The 26,690-nt window shown below is 36.0% G+C and overlaps 1 protein-coding gene across 10 annotated transcripts in view; it reads right to left on the bottom strand.

Moving 5' to 3' along the window:
• NIPBL (NIPBL cohesin loading factor) overlaps nucleotides 1-26,690 on the bottom strand; it is a 141,421-nt gene that overhangs the window by 56,050 nt on the left and 58,681 nt on the right. For 5 of the 10 annotated variants that reach the window (XM_069002177.1, XM_069002180.1, XM_069002178.1 and 2 more), the window contains 2 exons: nucleotides 18,068-18,700; nucleotides 4,105-5,625 (listed from right to left, as the gene is read on the bottom strand). The exons of 1 other annotated variant lie outside the window; for it this stretch is intronic. In XM_069002177.1, coding sequence (XP_068858278.1) covers nucleotides 4,105-5,625; nucleotides 18,068-18,700 — 2,154 coding nt within the window. Of the gene's footprint in view, nucleotides 1-4,104; nucleotides 5,626-7,913; nucleotides 7,980-18,067; nucleotides 18,701-26,690 lie in introns of those variants that run through there. 4 more of the 10 variants (XM_069002182.1, XM_069002183.1, XM_069002181.1 and 1 more) reach the window with 4 other exon arrangements.

The following is a 26,690-nucleotide window of genomic DNA, read 5'->3' as shown; positions in this document are numbered from 1 at the left end:
AATAAATTTGTGTGAACTCTCAAATTTGACGCGCTAACATCCATAACCCATTTTTGTCCTTAGCAAAGTCCTATACATGAAGGATTTAAACAATGTTTAAAATTGGTACTTCCTTCCTGCCCACAGTTTTCATCTGTACCATAAAGCACCTTTAAGCAGTTCGGCAGTGCTAACTGGAAATCAGTGAGAGGCATCACAAGCTCACTCAACTGAGCCCACACAATCTGGATACAGCTTTTCATCCTGAAATACTCCCTTTCTTTCACTACTAGAAGATAATTGATTGCTGTTCCACAAGTGAAACTATTTCCAACAGTGCTAGAACCCAAAGACAGACACAAATGCCAAATCAGAGTTACTATACGCTCTGAAAAAGTCACCTGGAATTGAAAACAAACAAACCAGAAACCCCAAACAAACCATATAAGCACAGAACACAGAAGAATCCAGAAGCATTATTTTAATGACATGAAGACAATTAGGCAGTAAGATTTTTAGCTGATCCAGTAAAGAGTATGTATGGAGAGCACGTTCAAAGAAATGTCAAATCTTTACTCAAATTTCACACCAGGGCAGCAGGGAACAGAGTATATTTAGGAAGACTTGTAGTGAGCAATAAAATCTTATGTCTTCGGTCCTGTGTTGTACAGATAATGAAATCCCAAAACAAGCCACATAATGGAGGAATAGCATTCAGATCCGAATTTCCTTTTTTTTCCTTAAAACAACAAACTCCTTTTAGGTGATGCAGAAAGATCCAAAAGATGCTTATTTTGCAAAGACAAACCTTCAAACATATTTTAAACCTACTCAGACATCTCCTTATACAGACAGTTACAGCTTCTCTCATTACTCATACTTTAACAATGGAAAATTTGTCTTGCTCAGAATGCAGTAACGTGAAGCTGTTAACAGCTCCCATCCCAACACAGGTGATCAGCATAGCTCTAAAAAGCAGCAGAAAAGGTATTCGCTGAAGCTCTGAAAAGAAAGGACAGCAAACATGACCTCCTCATTGCAGGCACAAGCTTAAAGGGAAAAGTTTCATGGATCCCACAACAACATACATTTGCATTAAAACCAAGATAAAAGACATTCACAGATGTTAAAATCAGACAAAGAAAATGTCACAGTTCATTCTGACCTGGACAGAATTGGCCACAAGACTTCACCACAAGACCCTGTAACAAAAGTACTTCGAAAAAAATGCAAAACTTCCTCTGAGATATAGAGAATCTTTCAGAAAAATGCTCAAAGATCAGGAGAGAGTGAGAGAGAAAAGTTCCTTCTTCCTTGTAAATGCCAAAAGGGACTCTTGGACTGATTCAATATTAACAGTCACAGACTGTGGCTACCCCTCCCATTCATAACTTGATAAAATTTCAAATGTGTCTGTAAAATTTGGTGAGAATGGTACTTTGTCTTTTTGAAGTACAATGCAAGTAACGACACAATTTCAAAATTTACTGAAACAATGCGAAAAGTTGTACAAACTTTCAGTTTGCAAAGAATTATTTGTAGCTTAACATGAGTCAATTTTATTGAGTTTTGTAATGAATGGGAATTAGTGCCTTAAGACAGAATGACTATGTACATGGTCTTTTAAACTAGCTGAGCAACCCTATTTTAAACTGCATTTCAGATAAATTATAGGAATGAAGTTGTACATGACAAAGCCAGGAGAAGACATTTTCTTGAGGGAGGGATGGATGAGAAACAAAAAAGAAAGGACAAGAGATACAAGGATAATGAAATAAGATAAAGTAAAATACACTAAACTACATGGCATAAGAGGCATGTGAGAAGTTGAATAATTATGCTAAAAGGCAACACTAGAAAAGAATTGCTACAATCTACTAAGTAGTATAGGATAAACTAAAAGAAGGTTTATGAAAATTACATTTCCTAGTGTATTAAAATGTTTATAACTAAAAATGGCACCAAGTAGAACTGTGAACACTATTTCAACTGGACTGAGGACATTGTGGCAGTGGCATGAATACATCTACATAAGTTGGCTGTTGACAAATAGACTTTGCCTGATGAAGAGAGAGAACTTTATAAATTATGTACCTTTTCAAAGGTACACTGGAATTCACCTGGTTAATTAGCACAATGTGTTCTAGGAAGTAAGTTACCAGGAAAAAAATTCAGAACTAAATTACACATCAAAAATCTGCTATTCAAAGACACTTTCTCCAAAATCTGCCTGCTGAACGCTCAAAAGTTGATTTGTAAGATAAAAATAGTTACATTATTCTTTTCATTAAACCTATTTCTAGTATCATTGTAAGAACCTTATTCTGAATACAATTGCAAAAAGACTCAGATTCAAACAATTTTTCCCCTGCAAAATATGTCCCAAGTTATTTAAAAGTACGCAAGAAAAAGATAACTCCAGAAAGAAAAAAAAATGCAGAAAAATACTGTAGAGAAATTATAAACCTGACTTTAAAATCAAGGCTTTGCTCATCTGTGACAGCTACTAGAATCACACCAAAAGTCATTAAAACCTTTACTAAAGCATTCTAGATACATAACCACATGTAATACAGACAACAAGAAAAAATAATTCAGAAACATTTTGGAAAGCATACATGCACTGCCTATTGTTTTGAAGACTTTAAAGGAACTGATTTTCTGCGCATAGAATTGTGTGAATTCAAAATCTATCCTACTGACACTAGACCCTAGTTCCATTGGAAAGTTTTTAGCATTTCCTATCTAGAATATAAGGGTTTTATCTGAAACCTTCAGATTAAACTGAGAACAAAAATGTCATAGTTTTATGGCTAACTCTAGATACCTGTTACTAGAAACAGAAATTTTGCCTGTTTTAAACCTCAAAAAGGGACAGGGACAATGTTCTTATTTCCAGGACAAAGAGAAATCCCTAATAAGGAGGCTAGTATTTTACAAAGAAGTAATATACATCATGAATTATTATTAAGACTTTTTAGAGTTAATATAAACAGGTTAGTAGATAGAAAGCAGGCATAGCACAAGAAATTAATGATACAGACAACACCTCTTTATAGATGCACATAAAATAGTTAACACACTCACAAAGATGATTTCTACATAATTTCTAACCAGATCAGCTATATAAGAAAATGTTTTCATCTTGAATTCATTATACACCTGGAAATGGATTTATAAATCATCCTGCAAACAGCTGTAAACATCTCCTATGGCTTTTGATCTGTCTATTTTAAGGCACAACAGCTCTACAAACATGACTATATAAGAAATTTAAATTCTTTAAATGTTAAACATTTAAAAAACCAAAGAAGACAAAATTAAAGCACCAAAAAGAAAACCAATCTTATTTTTAAAAAGTGTTAATCTGCAGAAGAGATAATCAGTTAAATATCAAACCTACAAGCTATTCTGATTTATTTCCTGCCCAAATTACTAATTTCAAAATGCCAGCCAATAGTTCAGCTTTTTTCTTTCTGTATATAATGAACACTAGAGACAATGATGTATGAGTTCTTCTACAGACCAAACGTTTTTCTAAGTTTATTATCACAAAGTCTCAGTCATGGAACCTCCTCAACTGACTTGTATTTATAGTGTTAAAGAGGCAGATGGGACTTTGCAACTATGTTCTTACTACCACCATGTCAAAACATGCCTCAGAAAAACCCATTTCAATTCAAATTAAATACATACAAGAATCTTAGGGCTGCATGCTTAGTATTTCCCATCACTCCAGCTACATTATTTACAGTAGTGGTAGTACTTCATACAGACACACCTAAACCAGGTAAAATTATACATACAAAAGTTACATTTCACTGGATAAATTACCATATTAGACTACTGCAGCTGAAATACCATTTAGTGCAGCTTAAGACCATTTAAGTGTTGCCAGATTAAGAACTTGTACTGAAGTAAATAAATAATTTCAGGTTCAATTGTAGCAAGATTTCCAATAATGACAAGTCCTTAGACTAGTTTCACTTTATTTCTCAAAATCCCCATATAAGCAAGCATATAAACTAGCAAATGTCTGCATTTCATTTCGAACAGCAGAAGCAGAAAATCTACAAGAACTTGAGTGTAAAAGATATAATGCAATTAATATTAAAACAATCTTACCTTTATTAGGTTTGGATGACTTGTTCTTGTTAGGTTTAAAACAAGAGCCCCTTGATTTATCTTCTCTGTCCTTAATAAATTTCTGCACATCATCCAAAGAAAGCTTTTGAAGGACAACTACAGGTTTAGCTCCTTTATTTAGATCTTCAACTAGCCCAATCTTCTCTACTTTGTCCTTCTGTTCACCTCTAAATTCAGTTTTCCTTGAATCCTGAGAAACATTGCCATCTTTATCACGCTTGATTTTTGGAATGACAAAATGTTTCAGTGCACCAGATCTTCCCCCCAACAAATAACTGGGAAACTCTGCTTTATTGTCACCATGTGCTTTATTACTATCTACTTTACTCTTATTACCATCTGTCCTTCGTTCATCCTTGCTGTTTGGTGACTTAAAACCGGGTTTATCAGGTCTTGATTTGCTAGAATCCCCTTTACCTTCCTGTTTAATACGAGGGCTATCAGGTCTTGATTTCTGATCCCCAGAAGAAAACCTTGAATCACCAGGCTCTTGCCTATACTTCCTTTCAAATTTCTCAGGTTTTGAACCATCAGATTTAATACCATGCTTAGAATCATGTTCACTTTTGTTTGAGGATCTCAAATATTCAGGCCTTCTAATCTTGGATGGATCTCCTCTGTATCTCTCTGAATCCCCCCTGTCCTCAGATCTTTGTTTAAGGCTATCATGGTCACGCCTTGGTGTATCAGAAACTGAGCGCCCATCAGGCCTCTGTTTTGTTGGATCAGGTCTACTTTCAGGTTTCATCCTTGAAGGATCAGATTTCACATCTAGTTTGTGCCTAGATATTTCTATCTTCTTGTCTGACAAAGGTTTACTGGAGTCCCTCCTATTATCGTGTTTGTGTTTTGGTGTTTCTGGCCTCCCTTCACTCTTCTGTTTTGGTGTTTCAGGTCTGCCTTCACTCTTCTGTTTTGGCGTTTCTGGCCTCTGCCGTATTTCCTGTTTGCCATTATTTTGTTTTCCCTCATTTTGTTTCATCTCCATTTGCCTGCTCTCATTCTGTTTCAATTCTGTCTGTCTGTTCTCATTTTGTTTCATCTCCATTTGTCTGCTTTCATGTTTCACTTCTAACTGCTTGCTCTCATTGTATTTACTTTCCAACCGTCTGCTCTCATTTTGCTGGAATTCCATTTGTCTGTTTTCATTTTGCTGGATATCTGTCTTTTGACTTTCAAAGTCTGACTTTTTTCTAAAAATTTCTGGATGGTTTTCAGGTTTAAATTTAAGAGCTCCAACAGTGTCTTCTTGGGGAACACACACAAACCCGTCATTATACTGCTTAATTTCTTCAGGTTTTCTGATGGTGTCCAAATCCTGAGTTACTGTTGCCTGAGAGTCTGCTCTTCCTGCTTGCTGCAGATCAATACTAACCATCAATGCTGGCCTTGCCCCATTTCCTGCAGAACCTGTCTCCTGAGAAGCTGCTCTATTTCCTCCAGTAGCACCTCCAGCCTCTGGTGGTTTGTTTTCTTGTTTTCGCTTCTTCAGAGGCTTATCTGAAAGTTAAAAGAGAAAAGATCACAAATTATATATAAAAACTGATAAATGTCCAAGGAAGAATGTCCATTCCCCTCCACTCCCACAATTAATCCTCCTCAGCATGTATTGCAAACATGGCAAAATCCACTGAATTTAAAAGCAAGAATAGGACTTCCCTAGCTAATACTACTTCATGTATTCAGGCTATCATTCATTGTCAGTCTACCACAGATGCCAGTTAGTTATTAAAAAAACCCTCCCTCAAAACACATGAAATCAAAGGCCCTGTGTAATTCCCAAGAGAACCACCTAATAAAGCAGCTACAATACATTAAGACCAAAAAACCCCACACCATTTAAAAAACCCCCAAACTACTCAATTACACTTGAAGCAGAAGCTGGAAAAGTCAAAGTTAAGGTGCATCTTCATAACTACTTTTTGAGGAATACTGCTATAAAAGATATCTTCTGCAGATTCAACCTGCATTATTATACATGTACTAAGCAAGGATCTGCAATGATTATGACAGAGGTTTTCCCTACTTGGTTCAGTGCATCAGTTGGACTTCGCACATTTTAGTCAGGGAACACACAAACAATGAACAAAACTGATAAAGTAACTACTCCACCACTCCATGCTTCTCTTTGAAGCTAAGCAGTACACCAAGGATTGGAGTCTCTACCATAACACATGCATATTAGGTTGGGGACCACTACACATTTAAAAACTTGAGTATTTTCCCTTAATGCTTTTTACAGATGAAACAAAAAGTATAGCAATAATTTTCTGTCAAGAACCCAACTCTGCAATAAGCCTTTCAGTTTACACTAAAAAATCATTAGGTGCAGAATAAAGAAAAATAAAGTGAGCCAACCACACACCCTGAAATTTGGTAGAATTCATAGAAATGAGAAGCACATGGAAGTATCCAAAAGAGTATATTCTACTCATACAAACTTCAACCCATTTATATTACCAACATGGAACTCTAAACTAAAAATAATTTCTGCCATGAAAACTAGACGCCCTACCTGCACTAACGCATATATTCTCATTTCTCAACTATCACCATGTAATTTGTCTAAAAAATCCTACTTTCTCTGTAATCAGGGAATATGATTTTAAGTCTAAGGAATGACTAAACACAGATGTATTGTCAAAATCCCTAGACCACAAATGCAACTTTAGAAAGATGTTGTACTTTGTGCCTACGTTTGTGGTGCCTTATCACTAGACACAATGAACCAGCTCTCCTATTCAGAGCAGGTGAATGAATGGTAAGGAGGATGCAATCAAGAAAGAGGAAATAAATGCCAATGAAAAAAACCACACACTCCTCTGGAACTGTAAACCAGAATTACAATATATGACTTCTAATTTCTTGTAAATTTTTAGAACATTCTTATTTAGAAATACTTTGAAGGATCACCCCCAAAATGAAAATTAGGCCACAATAACAAGCAGTAACATGGTCAATTCCAGTGATGCAAACAGGCTTTTTCCCCCCCATCACTTTCATCCTCAAATCTATTTGGGTATCTCTAACTTTCTAAACCACAAAAATTCTGTACAAGATTCAGTGGCTGGAAGACAGTAAGGACAGATACAATGAACTCCATGCAGAAACTGATCAACTGCAAATAAAGAACTTTGCAAAGCCCAATAAAAGCCTGTAGGAATGACTGCCAACTTTATGATAGACGTGTGAAGCAAAATAAATTTTCCAAATCAAAGATGCAGCTTTTTAGCATGGAGATTTTTGCTTTTTTTGTGCTACAGCAGCTGCTGGATTCATATCAGGATTTACACAGATGATTTTTTCTACATTATGGATTAAAACAAACATACAATACATCCACACACATCATTACCTTACTTTTCAATTAAAACTCTTTAAATTTTGAAACATAAGTTCAGAAACTTGCATTCTTATGAGAAAGTTGGTCAGCCTTGTCATTTTAGTCCAGCAATGCCAGGCACAATGAAAAAAATCCTGTAAAAGCTCTGATGGTGGATCTAACAGTAGTCTTTAAGACATTACTGTTATTCATTATCTGCCCCATCCCTTTAACTGAAGTTATTACCTGTTGCAGAAGGGAACACACATTCATATTTCCACAACTACATTTCACTGTCTAATGCATCACCATAAGGCACCAGTGAAGGTGGTTTGTATTAACCTACCAGGCTGAATGATTCAGTTAAAAGCAAGAAAATGTTTTCCTCTCTTATGCCTATTATAGGAGCAGATGGCCACAAGCTATGGTGCCTTAAACAGCTGTAGCTGGATCATTCAAAACTCACCTTTCAGAGCCCTCATGCTGAAGGCACCAAGAATAAACAACCAAAACAATTCAAGTAGGGCCAATTTTCTTGCTTGGACTTCTGTAAGTGACCAGGCTCAACATGCTGCTGTTCTTCATCATCCAAAATGTCAAATTGTAAGTTGACAACACAAAAGTAGATGATCACATCACAACTTGGCACACATATTCACTCTAAATACATAGCTCTTCTGATGCACATTCTTCATTTCTCTTGACAATAGCATACTGATATTTTAGTAACTTGACATCTTGTCTGAGAAGAAAGGGACACCTTCAAAGTTTTATTTTCTTAGATGGCAAGGTGATTGCAGACAGAGTTAAGATGACTCACAGATTTCTTTGTATTTCCAGTGCATCTTGAAGGTGAGCCTCAAAACTAGACTCGATCATTACTGCTTTGCCTCTATGAGAATTCTGTATCTAGGACAAAAAAGCTGTCCCGAGTACAAGAAAATATCCGGTTGAACTAGGGGAAAAAAGGTAGGATGAATACATAGTTCCACTGCCTTCTCAAGTACAATGAAAAAACTCCATTGAATAAGGATAAAAACTTTTTAATTTGACATGATAGCTGCAAAAATTTGAAAGCTGAAATATACCATTGGATTTTGTGGGCTTTATAAAATCTTGAACTCACTTTCAGCTATATGAGCATTAGAATCATAGAGGTGAGGATAGAGTAGTGAACCTCTGAAAACAGATGTGTTCAGATCTTCTCTTTTACAGTCAAATATATGCTAGTTTGCATATACCTGCTTCGTAAGTCATGAGTCCCAAAATGAACAGATGAACTTTTACAGCATCCACTGAAATATACTTTGTATCCTTCAAGGCATCAGTATCCAAGCTTCATCCACTTCATTCCATAAACAGTAGTATTTCTATTAATAGGGGGATCTAGGACTTCACCAAAATATCAGACTAATGTCTTTCTTTGAAATCCTACAGACCTAGATCTAAAGCTTGTCACAGTTCCAAATATGCTGGCTCACAAGCTCTTTAGTCCAATAAAGTGTGATCAGGACGCTTTTGCTTCCATCTTTGTAACAGTTTCCATAGTAAAAGGAATATGTAGTAAGTTACAGAAGAGCTTTTTTACTATATTAATGATTTGGTATACAAGTTCGTTGTTTCAGATTGTTTCCAAAACCATTATTCACTCCTCCACCTTTCTCTGAGGCTGTAGATATATTCAAAATATATCTACATTTTTTCCAATTCCTTTAACAAATTTATGGTAGTTCAGAGAACAGTCTGATCCCAGTTACTCTACGTATGAATCCTTTTGAGTTGGCAAATCCATAAGAATATTCTTTTTACTTTGCAACATGCTCACTAAAAAAGGCAGTACCTTGGAATTCAAAGCAAGATCATAAGCTACATTACACTGAAAAATAGTAGAGCTGTTCTAGCAAATGAAATTATTCATTGTGGCACAAGAAACAAAACATTACTGGAGCCACAAGTGTGACATGGCAAAAAAAAAGCAGGATTTCCAAGTGGTAATCTCCCACCAATCCCTTTTGAACAGTATTCCTGGAGACAGGTTATGGCCTTCACCTTTGGAAATATCTGCACATCCAAGTTACGAAAACTTCAAGATTAAGAAATTAATTAATTACTGTGGAACCTTTGTGCAAAAAACCACATTGCACTGGAATAACCACAGACACCTTGAGATACATTTCTGCTGAAACTACGAGGCAAACATGACTTGAAGAACATTCATCCTGAAAACAAAGATGCTTGGAAGCGGAGGAAGTGTTAGAAGCAGCAGCTGGATGAGGAGAGCTGTATTATAAAAGTATCTCTATTCTTTTACTCACCCAGGAATCTTTCCAAAGCAGCAGTCAAAACACCTTTAATGCTGAAACCCTTTAATGCTGAAACCCCTAGGTTACTGCTTCCTTGAAAGCCTGGTGATTGCCTTAAATCCCAGAATAAACTCTTTAAACAACTAAGTATAATTGAATGATACCCAGTTCTAGAACTGCTTGGCCTACCAAATTGAAATGGGCCTTTTGTAAGTATCTGTGAAAAGGTAACAAGTCTAAATAATAGCCATGAGCATGGTTGCTATGCTTCCTTCTAGTAGAATGGTAACACTTCCCTCTTCTAATACTGTTTGGTATACTTATAAACAGACAAAAACAATAAATTTTTGTTTCCCCATTTACACCTTGCAAGGGACTCAGGGGGAGACTTCATATCCAAAATGGTTAAATATGAATATTCTCCTCTTCCGAGACACAAATAAGATTGATCTTCTAATGCTGAATTCTAGATGAACCATTTCAATGGTAATTGAAAGTACAACTTTTCTTTTTGTAAAGCATAACATTTAAGAGTTTTACATTTTTAAAGCTCTAACTCTTCTAATGTCTCATATTAGAGATTACTTCCACTCATTTGAAATATCACTTATTTAATGATATCACTAATTAATAAATTTAACTCAAATATAGTAGCCCTAAGGGGTTATTACATATTGTCAAACCTTCAATTTTTAACAACATCAGAGACAAGTCAGACAGAGGCAAATTACAAGCTTATCTTATTTAAGCTAGCAATCAAGATCAGAAATTTTCAACAGGTGACACATAGCTAAATGTCCAAATAAGAAACATGTCTACTGTCAACTGTTTCCTTTTCTTAGTTATTTTTCACAGATCTCTTCAAAGCTGTCTAAGTGCCCTGTCCCCCCAACCAACAGTGCTCTGTAGAACACAAGAATCTAATCTGCATACAAGGAATCTTTAAAATTACTTCAATGGTTACCAATGGATGACCTATCAATGGAGTGAGGGCAAAAATCCATTCTTTCCTACTCCTTCATGAATGCACACCATTGACAACCATGAGAGTTTGCTCCCATCTGATCTCCCCTCAAAGTCCTATGCCAACTGAAAAAAAGAACTGAACAACCAAAGAGAACCCTTCCCATCAGTAGAACAGATTTCCACAGTACCAGCTCCTCCCCTTGAAGGAGAGATTTAGCCAACACAAAGCAAAGATTTTATTCTCACTGCTTCCTCCCTTACAGAAGAAATCAAGAAAGTACAGTCATGAAACTCATATAGGAAGCTTTATAGAATGGCACGTAATTCCAAAAATCTCTGAAGAAGTGACCAGAGGACTTCCAGCTGCCACAGTTCAAAGAAAGGGACTTGCAAGACTCAGAACAGAAACAGCTGCTAATCTTTAGCGACCTGTTCAAAGACTTCATCGAACTTCTGGTCACTGTCCAAAAAGGAAACCCCATCAGAAGGGATGTCTAAACTCACTCAGTTCAAAACATGAAAAGGCTACAGCGATCCCTGACATAACTTAAGATGTAGAAGACTTTATCAAAATGAATATTCTGAAGTTTTGTTTGCTTGCTTAAATATAGCAATAACACAATCATCTTACTGTCTTATGAATTTTTCTACTTAAGGACGTCTGGTAACTCATTATTCTCTATCAACTACAGTAATACCAAGGAAATACTACACCAGGAAATAACAAAAATTAAACTACAGAAAAGTATAATCAAATACCTACATTTGTTTAGAGATTGGAAACTGTAACTTAAGCTCCCTGAATTTAATATTGCTGTCTTACAAACCATACAACTTTAATTTATTTATGAGATAGATTTTTCAACATAAACACTGAGTTTTATCCACGTGAGTGCTTTGTGCAAAATTACAATTTTGTAATCTCAAAATACCTGAGCAAAACCTGAAGCGCACTTACTTTGAAATACCCAGTGCAGCATCTAATTCCACAAGAAAAATGCAACACACTAATATCAGACTTAATGAAAACCAAAGTACCACAGCCAACATATCCAATTAGATTTTCATTCATTTGTATAGACAGAAAACTTCAGAAATAAGAAGTGACTTTCCCTTCTCCCTTCAAGCTGCTGATTTTGTTCTGACACAACGCCTTACACTCAAAAATACCATCAATTAACTAGATCAATAACATTTATATTGCATGACATTGAAAAAAAAATCTGTCTTCTTAGGCTGATGTCAGAGTGAACTTAGTGACTGCAAACTACAGAAATGATGGGATTAAGCTCTTAATAGGGTTTAATTACTACTCATGCCATTTCTTTATCAAGATTTAAAAACATTATAGAGAAATTAGTCTCCCAGAAGCTGAGTTGTTACTGGGTAAATAGTATCATAAATCCTTTCATCCAACAGGTACAAACAAGGGTATACATTACACGAAATTTATATTGAATTTTCTGGTCTTAGTTCATGGTATAGACTGAAACAAAGAAGGCTTCTTGCTAAACTGCTACAGTTTAGTTATTTTCTACACCTTCTTACAAGAGCAGTTTTCTGCACTACCCTATGTAAAGCACAACCTAGAATAAATAGGGGAATTTTGATTTCATGTTACATATGAGCACAAATAAAAATTCTATTAAATTATATGACCCTACCATTTAAAAAAAAATAATTTTGTAACTATTTTAATCTTTATAAAAACTGTAAAAGGAAGTAACTTTTCCCAGATGGGTGGAAACATTGCAACATTTCATTGCAGTTCCTCTAATAGAACAGGAATTTCTTCCCTTCACTTCTTAAAACATGTCTGAACACACACAAACACAATATCTGTCTCCGACACGACATGGAAGCTGCAAAGCTGCTTTTTCTTGGAAGAGCTATATGAAGCACCAGTTTCATCCATTACATTACACTACAAAATGCAGACCTAAGGAAAGCTTCTATACACAAAACACATGATAACTAAGTCTCACATTCTACTACACACAGAGCTATTTATCTTTCACACTGTATCTCTTCACCTTCTGGTATTAATGACTGTAATCTGCAAAACTACTATACAAATTACTACTTAAAGCTCCATTTTTAAGGAAATAAGCCCCCTACAACATTTCTGGAAATGAATGCTAATATACTGGTTATAATTACACATTCTGTCATTTCATTAATTTGCTACATAAAATTAGACATAAACAAACTATTCATTCTTAATAGTATTCTTCTATTAGTTTCCTCTTTAGGGAATTTTATGGGGGAGATGGGTAATGGGGAGAAAGGGAGAGGAGCCAGGTAAGAACTTAAAAAGTAAGAGAAAAAGGGTACTTACCTATAACTGTAGTTTTGAGAGTTTTGCTCCGGCAGATTCACACTCTTGGGATGTGTGTCTCTGCTGCTAAGGGCTTGGAACGAACCAAAAAAAGAAGGGCCCACAGCAGGCATCCAAATGCCCCCTAACTGATCCAATTATTGGAAATAAAGTTATTAAAGCTTCAATACTTCCTAATTCAAAGAATCCACAGTAAGATTCCAAAGAAGTGGGTAAAATGGACCCTCAGGGGTAAAATATATAGGGAAAAACACACATACACAAGTCAGTTTGTCTCATTAAAAAAATTCATCTAATGCTTTCAAGTTAAAAAAAAATATTATCCTCCCAATGAAATGGTTAATGATTTCATTACTCTTTTCACAAATGCCAGAAAACAGTGCCTTTCACAAGCAAAAGCAGAATTCCTCAGTCTGTTAAGACAGCGGTATTATAGAAAAGTATCTTTGAAGATGCCTAAAATCTAACCATACACTTCTATGTATGGAAGAGCTCAGATTAAAACCTAGCAAATCTGAGTAAAATAAAAAAGCTAAATCAATTTGAAAAAGAGTATCTGAAAAAGATGGGTTACTTTCTGGGTTTTTACGTAATTTTCAAGGTTATCTTCCCTCTTCCTGTTGCTAAAAGACTCAAGCTCCTTTTAGCATTAATATGTTAAACGTTTTTGTTTCACAGTATTTGGAGTTTTTAGAAAAGCATGAAAGATCCTGATGTATAAACTTTGTATCTGAAAATTAATTCTGTAGCAGGTCTAAATCTTGAAAAACAAGAACTTCATGTAATGTTCTAGGAAATGTTTAGTCTGCAAGTGATGCACTAACTTTGAACTGCTTAACTACACACAAAAATAACTCATGTGTACCTGAACAGTGGCAAAGCACAAGTTAATGCAAAGAACTGAGGTTACCAAAAAGAAATTTCTCCCTCAACATTCCCATCTCCCAAAAGGAAAAAAGATGCCTGAGAACAACAGAAATTCCTGGGACAATTTCTAAAACTTAAGAGGGTTTCCTGAACTTTCTTGGAGTAGTCAACTTCAGAACACGAACAAAGCACAATTTCAGTTAAGTAAACAAAATTGGTTCAGAATATAGACCTCTACTTGCTTCAAAAGCCTTCAACAGCACCAAGTAATACAGGAAATGTGACTACTGGCAGTAGTTAGAAGAGAAGAAAGTGTGCGCTAAGTTTCACTACCTTCCTGAAGAAATTATATCATCAAAATATCACAATGTAACTAGAGAAGAGGATGTCAATCCTGTGGAAATCATTGTGGAAAAAGTCAATCCACTTCTGTAACATCCTGTTTGAATCACTTTTTTTCCAACTCAGATAATCTGAGTCTTGAGAAATAATAGCTACATCTATCTGTAATACTACACATTCTTTCAAGAGAGAAGATAATGATTTAGTATTGATTAACATCTTGTATCTGATGAGGGTATAGAGGCCGTTGTGAGGGGAGCAATGGGAACTGAAGACCTGAGTTATGTCATGTTCCAAGGACTTAGTTAGCAGTACTGAAGCCACTAAATGTAACAGATGTATTAGAATGTAACTTTTGGTGCCAACTGCCTAGATCTTGAAATCTCCTTTCACTAACAGATACAGAAAACTTACTTGTGGAACTAATCAATGGAGAGACTTTCTTGATGGAGAAAGTAGAAAGAGATGAACTCCTGCCCTTCCACAGAAAGGACAAGGATGAAACCAACTTTTCAAACTTCGCACCTCTCTATAATGACAATACACTCAAAAGACAATCAAAGACAATACACTCCACTTAATCCAAGAGCCAAGTACCCCTAAAGAACAGAATTATAAAAACATAGCTGCAAAAAAGCACTCAGATATGAGGAAGGAAGTCTGTAATCTAAAATCACTCCTTATGCATATCTGACACACTAGCTCAAGTTTGTCAGATTTTGCAGTAGTGATTTTTGCACTAAAGATTCCTCTTAATAAAGCAAAAGCATGAAAATCAGATTTCAGAATGATAAGCTGCTTCTCAAAGAAGGCACTTCTGCAAAACCCTGTGTTAGTTCCTCTTCTGAAACACAGACTGCCTCCCACTTTGAGAGACTTTGTTTGGTAGAAGTTAAATATTTTTACAGCTGTATTAGAAACAATGAGTTATTACAGAAAGTACTATAATTACCGCAAGGCTCCAATCCCCATTTCCCACCAGTACCAAATATAATAAAAGGACCTCAGCATTAAAAAAAGACCCCAGACCTGAGCATTGCCTTAGCCAAGTTGTATAATTTTTAGCAAGAATGCCTCCCAAAAAATTTCTGCTGCTTCTCTGAAGTAAACACCTCCACACTACTGGTTATTAGCCTCAGAAGAACATGTCCTGTCCAACCAAACCGTTACTGTTAAAAAGAAAGCATTTGAAAATCTGTGATGGAGCATAGAACTATTGAGATTTCATGTCTAAAATAACGGACAGAAGAGACCACTAATCTACTATCAAAACTTGTGAGTACCACTTTACTGAAAGTAATTTATGGAAACTGGTGTGAGTATACATAGAAAACACATATGGCTGTAATATGCATTCCCATGCCTCTGTTACAAAAGCAGCAAAGAAGCTTCCATGCAGATTTTAGCATGTGCTAGCATTCTGAGTAAGTTCTCTAAAACAACGCTTGGTATTGTAAAGCATCATCTGGCACTATGCACTCTCACTTTAATTAGCCTGAGCACTTGCTACACCCACACTTTTCCAGACAAAATGTGATCTGAAGTTACAGTACATGTACAAAAATGCACAAATGCCAGGCTTTTGTATAAATACACTATGTAGCTTTGCAGAAATGAATGACATATTTAGAAGTTATTGAATATGTTTCCAACAGACATATTCCCATAGGAATAATAGAGGAAGCTTCCTCTTGCAGCCTCACCAAACCAAACAGCTCTAACTAGAACAATCCCAGAGGGTATCAGTTTCTAGACATAGCACAAACTTACAAGCAATGGCAAAAGCACTACCAAAAAAGTAATACCTGTATTTCTCCGATGCAACATTTTCAGGAAATCTGTTCCAAGACTGCTAAAAATCTTTCTACTAAATACTATGCAGTCATGGCTGAAACCTCAAGAGCCAAAGTGAAAAGTGCTGCTGTCTGTCATAGAGGCAACTTAGCACAAGTGAATAAATAGTGACAATTTGTCCCAATATGAGGCAGCAACTCTTGCACCTGATTTATACCAATTATAGGAACTCAGGAAGATCTGAGACCTACTAGTGGGCGCAGCTAAGGGGAAACCATAAGATCAGAATCTGTATTTGGGAAGATGGTTACTGACCAGTGGTGAACAGGAAGGGTCACATTCTATAAAAATCACTCCTTTCCCCAAAAGAAACAAATCAAGGCTCTGACCATGGATGTTTAATTATGGTAAACCAACTTTACAACTAATATTCAACATTTTCTGAAAGCCAAAACAAAACAGAAAGTATGTTTTTAGTCTTAATCAAAGTGTTTGAAAGCTGCTGTGCATTTTTTCAGCTGCTTCTCAAGTAAAACATGGTGGAGATTCTATTTCAAGTGTGTGGACATAAATGTAGCTTTTGAAGTATTAGGCCACAAACCACAAGCTCTCCAACAATAAATTTATAATTAATGGAAAAGATTTAAGCAAATAAACAAATTCGCCATTTCACTGAGTTAAAATGAAAGACAGTAGAGATCAGTAGACATCTTTTTTGAGGTGAGCACACCTTTTTTCCTTATGCTCATAACTAGTTTTTCCTAAAAAGATTTGATTCAGTTACCAAATAAGAAACATCTTAGAAGTTCAACCTTTTAGTACTGCAACAATGTTTACACACACACACACACACACACACACACACGCACACACACAAACTCTCTCTTCCCCTCATCACTCAGGCATCTTAAAGAATAGTGAAAAACCACCTTGTCAAGGGAGCAAATTTGCACCCTCTCTGGTGGTTAAAGACCCAAACTGTATGTAAATTCATTCCATTCAAGTATATCTCCATGGACCATTTTTACCTATGAACTTCCAAAATCAGAATTTTCACCATTTTCCATTCTGCAAGACTTTTCTCGAAAGTATCTAATTAAATTAGGATAATGTTACAAAAGATCTTTTTCTCAGAAGTTAAACATGGTGCAGAGGAAGATTCTGAAAAATACTTATGGTAAATTATTATTATCTAATTCAAAAAATTGACATTCGTCTGACACCGAAGACCTTCAAACCAGTTAACAACAGAAAGAAAAATCAAAATGAAAAAATTGATAGATTCAATTCAATCTATTAAGACAGGTGCACCTACTGAAGCAAAGATAAAACATCTCAGAAGCCCACCTGGTTCTGTGCTAGAGACCATACAGATATATGGTAGTTCTCTAAAGTTTCTAATGCCTGTATAATAATTAACATTCAGTTGAACAAACATTACAGACAACATAATTGTATATGCTACCCAATTATTACACTACTTTTAAAAGAACAGAATAGATGTGATTTTAGTCTAACATCTCCTTCACATTAAATCCAAATGGGGATATGAATAGAAATGGGACAAAACCGTTTCCTGAATTTTCTTAAATTAGGCAACATGGATTAATAATATAACTATCAAAACTCACTACAAATTTTGATTTCTTGTACTGCTGGGATTTTAGAAACTATAAACAACATCAATTGTACTTTATTCAGTCTCATGGTTCAAAGTAAAGAGTATTTTAAAGAATTTTTGAAACATAAGAATTTCACTTTCCGTCTATTAAGACCCCAAATAAAGACTATCAGATATTCAAAATATTCATATATGAAAGATTACAGTTCATTGTTGGAAGGGAATGGAGATGAATGTTGCAGAAGAACCTACACTGAGTAAACAGAATTGAACTATGTGACAATGACAGGAAGTTTTTTCTTTATATATATATATGGGGTTTATATGCGCATATATATATATATATTTATAGAATATATAGTGTATATACACACACACAATCCTTTTACCTTTATCTTGCACTTCTTTTGAAAATCGCTCCCTTTCAATAGCTGATTCACGTTCTATCCGCTCAATTTCAGCCAATGCATCCAATTCTACTTCATCATATGACGTTATAGCTCCTTGTTGCGAAACCTGTTGCTGTGTCTGTACCACAGGAGTTTGAGGTTGTTTTGCAGCAACTGAAGTGTTCTGTTGTAAAACAGGCACTTGTTGTGCCTGAAGGAAAGCTGTCTGTTCATGCTGCGGCAAACACTGAGCAGCGTTTAGTGGGCGGTTAACATCCTGTGGAGTAACGGGTGTTTTAGAAGTCTGTCCTGGGTACTGCACATTAAAAGGAATATCACCCTCTGACACACTGCTGTTTTCCAAGCCAGAGAGCATATCATCCTGCTGGTCCATATCCGAAGATCTTACACGAGACAGTCTTAATGTAAGCTTAGTGGAGTCCTTGGAAGGAGAGCTAATGATATCATACATTGCAGCTTTTTCAGTCTGGTCTTTTTCATCCTTGCCTAACTTCATTTTCTTTTGTTTCTTTTGCTTTCTTTCTGGAGAATCTAACAATATGTCTGGGGGAACATCTCTAGGTGATGAATAAGGTGGAGGCTGAGATTGTTGGATTAAAGGTTGTCTTGATCCTAGAATAATAATTCAGAAAAACTGAACAGTTATGTTGTTTCATGTTTATATAAAAACACTCTAAATATAACCTATATAATTTTAATGTGTATCTCTACATATAACTGTGTTTCACAAAAGGTCTAAATAAGATTGGTAGGAAGCACATCATTGCTAGATCAAGATGCAATCGAGATAGTTGCAGTATATTTCCTAGGAATTTAAGCTGTCCACTGGAAGCAGAGAAGGGATCATTTCAGAGAAGACGGAACAAAAAAAACCCCACCACCAAAAAAGAACAAATAAAAATAGTACCTAAGGTTCAGAATACCAGCTATTAGAAAATGATCAATGAAAGCAAGTTGATGACAGAAAAAAGAAAAGATCAAAAAGATTCTTATTAAGGCCCAGTCAGTGGTAAAGACTTAATGATCAGTGTACAGGCACTAGCCACTTCAGCCACACATTTTGAATTTAAAAAAACCCAAAAAACCAAAACATATGTAACCTCCTTAACTTGGATTTCATTTTTAACATTTTTTTCTTTTCTTTTTTTTTTCTTTTTTACAATTTTATTTTAGGTAAATTTATTCCAACCTCCCTCACTCATTACTATCTAGAAAACACTCATTATCTGAAGGCATTTTTCTACCATTCCCTGCCTTATCTCCCCTCCTTTTTTGTTAATGTACAATTTTTTGCTTCTACGTGCATTCTTTACAGGATTTGAGTGTATCTACAGAAATTTAAATAAGATCATCCATCTAATTAAATAAATTCTCCAATTAATTACCTTTGAAGTTCTAATTTCTCTAACTAATCAGTTTCCTCTAACTGTTAGCCCAGAAAAAAATCTGAAAACCAGAAGCTTTTCAACCTGTCCCAACTGTAATTTTGAATTGTATTTTTGGCTTAAAAAGGAATACTATGCAAGGTGGGGGACACACACAGTCTCCTCTTCTTAAAGCAACCATTCAGATTCCATTCATCCATTGGGGAATACTGATCTTCAGAAAGCAGTGACTGAGATTATTATTAGTCATTCTGGTCACAGCATCAGTACCTCTAACAACAAGCAAAATTAACTGGAATACAGGCCCCATGTGCTTCATTCAAGAAACACCACTAAACAAGAAAGCAGCTTTATTCTGTGGCTTAAATTTCTACCAGATATTTTTGGAAATGTTAAGAATCATTAAGCAATGTACTGACCTGTAGATGAAAAAACAGAATGGATATCTCTATCAAAGCTTCAGTTCACATGAAAGGTGTGCTTTTACTGATGACCTCTTTTCACAGACTGCTATGCTTATTTTGTCTCCCTAGACCATTCTGTAAGAAGTCCCATGACTTCTGTATGTAGAGAGCCAGGTATGACATGGGATTATCTTAATCCTTCTTGGCCATCAGCAACAACTCCATATTCTGTCATAACATCCACAAAGTTGGGAAGCCCTGTTTTGACTCATCCAAAAATTTTCAAAACTCTTCTACTACTCTACTTCCTTTCCTCAAATCAGATACCACACTCAGTCACCAGTACCAAAGTTCTCACTACACCCTAACAAGATTTCTCCCTTGCTTTTCACCAGATTCCTATTCTTGTTATGCTCCTTCCCGCAATTACCATTTCTTTGGGTAATTAACAAGATTAAATGTAATGTGTAGCAGGAATCATTAGCTACCAATTTCTTTTACGGTAATGTCTACCACTCAGGAAATAAAAGCTGCAGGATAATTTCTACAAATAGTAGAGGCAACTCAGAACTTTTCAAAGAGATATTACTGACATCTTAATCTTGAATTATCTCTTATATGAATACTTTTAAAGTTGCAACAATGGAACACGTCCTGTTTTTCAGAGTTACACTTCTGAACACAGGGAACAGATTCGATTCTCCCTTGTCCTAAACTTCTGAATAAATATGACAAGATGAATCTGATTTGGTATTAATTTGGCATTTCTCATGTTGGAAAGTAACACTGCAGCAACAGATAAAGTGGTTCTTTTTATCTTTTAATCGACTTGAGGAGGTCAGAAGGATTTCAGTGCATTCCGTTGAAGTCTTAGAATCCAGTAAATGAAGAAACAAAAGTAAAGTTTTGCCTCTCCTAGGCAGCACTACGAATAAGTATTTGGAAATATCTTCCTCCTGAAGGAAATTCTTGAAAGGTTTTGATAGTAAGGCCTGTAAGCTGCACATTCCAGCAATAACTTCACATATTTCTGAAATATTTAATGATGGTTAAGCCTCTGATAACAAGGAGGCTTGGAAGCTACAATGCTTGTGCATGGAGGTGAAAAGCATTCTTGAACAGTTCCACCCTACCACAAACTTTAGCAGTTTTGAACAGGTACAACACAATGAACACACAGCACATTCTGTTCAATACTGAGGCTTCAGACAAAAACCAGAAGTGTACTGAGGTGGCCAAGAACACAGCACCCTGGCCTGTATCGGCAGTAGCACAGCCAGCAGGACCAGGGCAGCGACTGTCCCCGTGTACTCAGCATTGCTGAAGACACACCTTGAATGCTATGTTCAGTTCTGGGCCGCTCACTACAAGAAAGACACTGAGGTGCTGGAGTGAGTCTGGAGAAGGGGAACGGAGCTGGAGCACAAGTCCAGTGAGAAGCGGCTGAAGGAGCTGGGGGTGTTTATCCTGGAGAAAAGGAGGCTCAAGGGGAGACCTTATCACTCTCTACAACCACCTGAAAGGAGGTCGTGGCTAGGTGGGGATCAGACTATTCTCCCAGACAACTAGAGGAAACAGCCTCAAACTGCACCAGAGGAGGTTCAGGATGGACCTCAGGAAGAATTTCTTCACTGAAAAGGTGGGTAAGCACTGGAATGGGCTGCCCAGGAAGGTGGTGGAGTCACCATTCCTGGAGGTGTTCAAGAAACTACTGGATGTGGCACTTGATGCTACGGTTTAATTGGCATGATGGTTTTTCATTAAAGGTTGGACCAGATGATCTTGGATATCTTGTTCAACCTTAATGATTCTATGAAAACTACACCCATTATACAGAGAGGGTTTTGTCTATTAATGTTGGAATCAATCTGGAGTATTTCCTATGGGAGAAGTCTGAGAATATGTCTGAGAATAAATATCATTACCAAGACTAGATAACAGAAAAAAAAGTTTTTTTAAAGAATACAGTTATAAAGAGTTTGCTGAACCAGCTGAGATTCCAAGATGGAGAAGGTTTGTTCTACAGAATGCTGTCAATGCAGTAAATAATATACAAATCTTCAGAAAATATCTTTAGGAATGAACCAACTTTCTTATTTTAGAACAGGAAAATATTCAGGCAACTTTTGAGTCAAAATCTAGGGCTGGGCAGTAATTCAGGAGAAAAATAAAACTGACTTTTTGTAGTTGATTTTCCATAGATAGCATCATTAAAAGAACTTTGTGCATTCTCTGTTTATATAGCAGGAATATGTACAACTTCTGAGATAAAAGGAGGTTCTCCCCTGATTCAGGAATGTCATTGTATCATTACTGAACAGCAAATATTGGTACTCAACCAGATAACACCAAACATAACTGAGAAGCAGGTATCATTATAGGAAATGAGAAATGTTTGCTCTCTACAGAGAACAAACACAACCATCAACAATACCTCTCTCGTCTTTCAGCAACATTCAGTCAGAGTCATTCAGAGCACCCATGATAACCCTAGGACAGGTTCTCTACATTTCCTTGTTCTTCTATTGACTCCTAGTGGTAGATGGCACCAAGTATTGAAGAAGTTTCACCAACTGCTGTAGCAATTTGCAAACACCTTTTTTTCTGTGAGTCTTGACTGGAACCTTATCAAATCCTATATAATCAACTACAAAAAGAATTTGATTGCATTGACAGAGACTTAGCCTTCTTTACACCGTAAAGTTTTGAATCCACTTCTAGTTTGTTTACCCTGGCTATACCTGCTCACTGTGTGTGACTAGCTTGGATAGCAAACAAGGAAGCTTCTGTCCAGGAGACTGCACAGATCACTGACATCTCCATCTTACGGTTTTGTCTGTACTTGCTAATCACATCACAATACTCACAACTTCTTTAAGTATTCATGATACTTCCTCTGATTGTCTCTAATCCTCTTCATGTCACTTGCCTTTCACAGGTGATGCAGCAAAGTCACACCACTGATCACACCCCGTGTTGGGATCCACATGGTTAAAAAGCAATTTCTAAGGTTATCAGGAAATCAGGACTCACACGTTTTTCAGAATTTAAAAAAATTATTATCTTTCCACTTATACAGTAACAACTTCCAAAGGGTCACATGAAACACTATCCTAATATTCCTTTAATTCCCTTGCAGGCAAAAGTTCTCGGGTGCTGATAAAAGCCTTTCATTCATCCTACACCCTGTTTTGCCGGAAGTATCATTCCCTAAGCATGAAAGCTGGAAAGACTGCTGGAGAATAAATGAAGACTAATGTTTAATACTTGGTTCACAGCATATTGGAGAGAAACTTCAAGAATGTTGAAGTGCTACGCTTTTTGAAATCTATAGGAAAGTGATCTTCCACACACCTGGAACATGATTTCAATAAGTACCAAATTGGTGTATAAACCTGGACACAGCATTTCAGACATTTTACTGGACAATCCTTTGGAAAGACATTGTAAGAAATGTGTGTGCGCTACATGTGAATTATTAAGACTTCATATATGACTAATTGTACGGTAAGTAAGTTCCTAAGGGCACAAGTTGAAGCAGGAGAAGAGAACCAGAGCACCCTTATTGTATATACAATGACATTTGTCTGGGAAAGTTAGGAACCTTGTTTATAGAACATGAGGAACACATGATTGCCAACAGATTTTAAGAGACTGCAGTTACACTGTGTAAATTAAGCGTGTCTTTCTCCCCCCCCCCCCCCCCCCCCCCATAACATGATCTTACCTATCACCTTCACATAAAAGGAAAGTTTTCATGAAAATGGGATCAGACAAATTCACTCTGGAACTCCAGCTAAACGAGTCTCAAAACTGGTAATAATGACTTTGAGAATTTGCACCTCCAGTAGACTCAAAAAGGGAAGAACAGTTCCTTCAAAAGGACGGTAAAGGCCTACCCAGAGTATAACACATAGTCTGTATGATTTAAGTATATACTAGAATAATTTTTCTGTAAGAACTGAGATACTGAAGAAGTGGTATTTCAAAATTAATTCATTAAGAATAACTATAATCAAATCTTGAAGAGAACTGAGTACCATATCTGGATTTTAGCATGGCTGTCTATATAGCTTCTCATAATAATTTCACTAACAAGCTGAAGAGTGTTTATCTAGTGTAATCTAGACAAAAATATGTTGATTATTGTAAACTGTACTGTAAAACTATGTTCACACAAATTCAATTTTTCTTAATAAAAATGGATGAAGTGAGTATATGTGAACAAGTGCAGCTTTTCAGAGAACTGTCATAAGAATAATAGTTTAAAATATTTGTCATTAATACCTTCTCATGTAACAGATTTAGAGACTATTTTATTAATCTAAACATCATTACTTGCTTTTGGTTTCAAGTCTTCGAGAGGACAACTTTTAAAAATAGAACCTAAAGTTTTCTTGACTAATTTGAGTAACTTTCTGAAACAAAATTTCAGTGAAAAGAAGTACAAACTTCTTATAATTGCAAAACAATAAGAGGAAGATAGACAAGCTCTATAGAAAGACAGTAGAATGCTTAAAACAATTTGCAATATAAATCTAAGTTATCAGCAAAGAGCAGCTATACTGTCATATATGACAGTAGTATCACACGAAGCAGCCTCCACTACTTTACTGACTGCTCATCCTTCTAAGTCTTCAAATAGAGATGTATCTGTGTCTTAGGACAGTAGAACATCAAGACATATGTAGACCAACTAGAAGTCAGTTAAAAACATCAAAGACAATTAGAAGCTCAGAAATTATGACTTATGTAAAGGTAATAGAAACGGTGCTGTTCAGTTTGTAGATTAGATTAGTGTAAGACATGATAATGCACTTTGATATGTAAATGTCTCCTATAAAAAAAAAGAATGTGACCTGTTTTTCTTTGCCCACTGGAAATAAGTCAAGAAGCATCATGACTAACTGCAACAAAAATGGTACAGGTTAAGCATTAGGAGCTTTCGAACACTAAGAATTTGAATAACTTGCACGGCAAAACGAAGGAAACTGTTACCGACATTTTAAAATACACAGAAGTTACTGAGAACGATACTGTTACAGCTCAGCCAACATGAGTGTAAGAAGAGGGCAAGTCCCAAGGCCTTTACTGCAGCATTTTCTAAAATCCTACAATCTTCCTCTGGAAAACTCCCAAAATTTTTCACTAGAGAAAATGTTACTTATTTTGATTAGCAGACAATGTTGACACTTATTTTCAAAAAGCATACCTTAATTTAAAATTAAAACTCAAAGGGATATCCTATGAGACAGATAAAGAACATACATTTGAAAAGTTTTTAGGGACAGATTGTATTCACTTTCCACGTCCTCTTCCAATAGTTTTCAGGGAAGATTCCCTCCACTCTACCCAGAGTTTGAAGTGCCTCGTGAAAAACCCAGCTTTGGCTATTCTACCTGAGAATGGCTGTATTCAGAAGCCTCCTTGCATAAAAATTAAGACTTGAAGGAATAAACAAGAATGAATTTTTATTTTGGTACTATCAGAAAAAAATCCTTGAATAAATTTCTTATGCCTTTCTTTTGAAGGAGAGAAGGGAAGATGATATTTTTGCTTCACAAGTACCTTTGAGAGCACTGAAGTCTGCACTACAGATTTGAGAAGATCCCTAATTCTCCTGGTTATCCACTCTATATTCAGAGACCAAGTGTAGTGGAATCTGCCTGGAGGAGTTCTGTGAAGCTCTAAGAAAATAGAAATGACCTTTCCAAATTATTCAGAAAATAATCAAATACTCATTAACAATTTCTGGAGGGAATACAACTTATTTGTGGAAAAAAGTGCCGGATTGCATCATTTCGTAAGAATTGTTGCTAGTCCTTACAGATGCTTTCCTAAGTATTTAGGAAACTACATGGAAACAGGACTGTAAATGATATGAACATGCCTCTTTGTAAGCAACAGACTAAAAACATTGTGGAAGGCTTTTCTTTATACAAATCTTTAGAAGTTTCCTCAAGAAAAAATTAAGAATTAAAATAACATGTGAGGTTCCATAGCAGTAGGAAAGTAGAACAAATGGATAAAATATTGTAACAAGTAATCAATCTTCAGTAATGGAATCCAGAGGATATTACGAGGTCAACAAAAGGAAAACACTCCATGATACTCCATACTCAATTCACAGAATGAGTTTTTAAAAAGTGGATGTGGCAACAGATGACAGCATGAAAATAGAGCCATTATGATGTTTCCATAGCTAAAAGCAAAAAATTTGTACTAAAAACGTAGGATAAAGACCAGCCTAGACCTTTGGGATTAAATTTCAGGTACTCTTGTACCTTTACTGAAGCAGAAGTGAAGCAAAGATAGTGAAATTTTACTCCACTGATTAAGTGAATAACCACCAGAAACACTAATGTTATGTCCTGCCATCTCTCTAATATTTGCCTGTGTTGCAAACAAAACTTCTCCAACATTCAGATTCTGTCAAATAGACAGCTACAATCAGTGTGAAGGTAATTCAAGACTGTGCAGTCATGTTCTCCATGTCTCCATAAGTCCTGTAATGTTCAGCAAATGCCTCAAATGTCTGTGTCATATAAGAAAGCTCAGACATTACAACAACCTTCCTGAGATCTCTCTCTGATTGGTTATGCCTAGTGCCATTCTTTTTGTCCTTACAGACAAATGACAAGTATTTTGCTAATTTTCTTTATCAAGGTTTGTGGCCTGCCAACCAAACTTTCAGGGTCTAAGAAGAGAGCAACAGAAAAGCTCAGCATAGATACTTCTTGTTGCATTCATCCCAACTTTCATTACAAATCATAGGCGAAAAATTCCCTGGAGGGGATCCCATGTTCTTAATAA

This window comes from Aphelocoma coerulescens (assembly GCF_041296385.1).
Source record: "Aphelocoma coerulescens isolate FSJ_1873_10779 chromosome Z unlocalized genomic scaffold, UR_Acoe_1.0 ChrZ, whole genome shotgun sequence".
NCBI classification, from domain to species: domain Eukaryota; kingdom Metazoa; phylum Chordata; class Aves; order Passeriformes; family Corvidae; genus Aphelocoma; species Aphelocoma coerulescens.
Note: the sequence above shows the minus strand (reverse complement) of the source record. Positions and strands in the feature narration are given on the sequence as shown.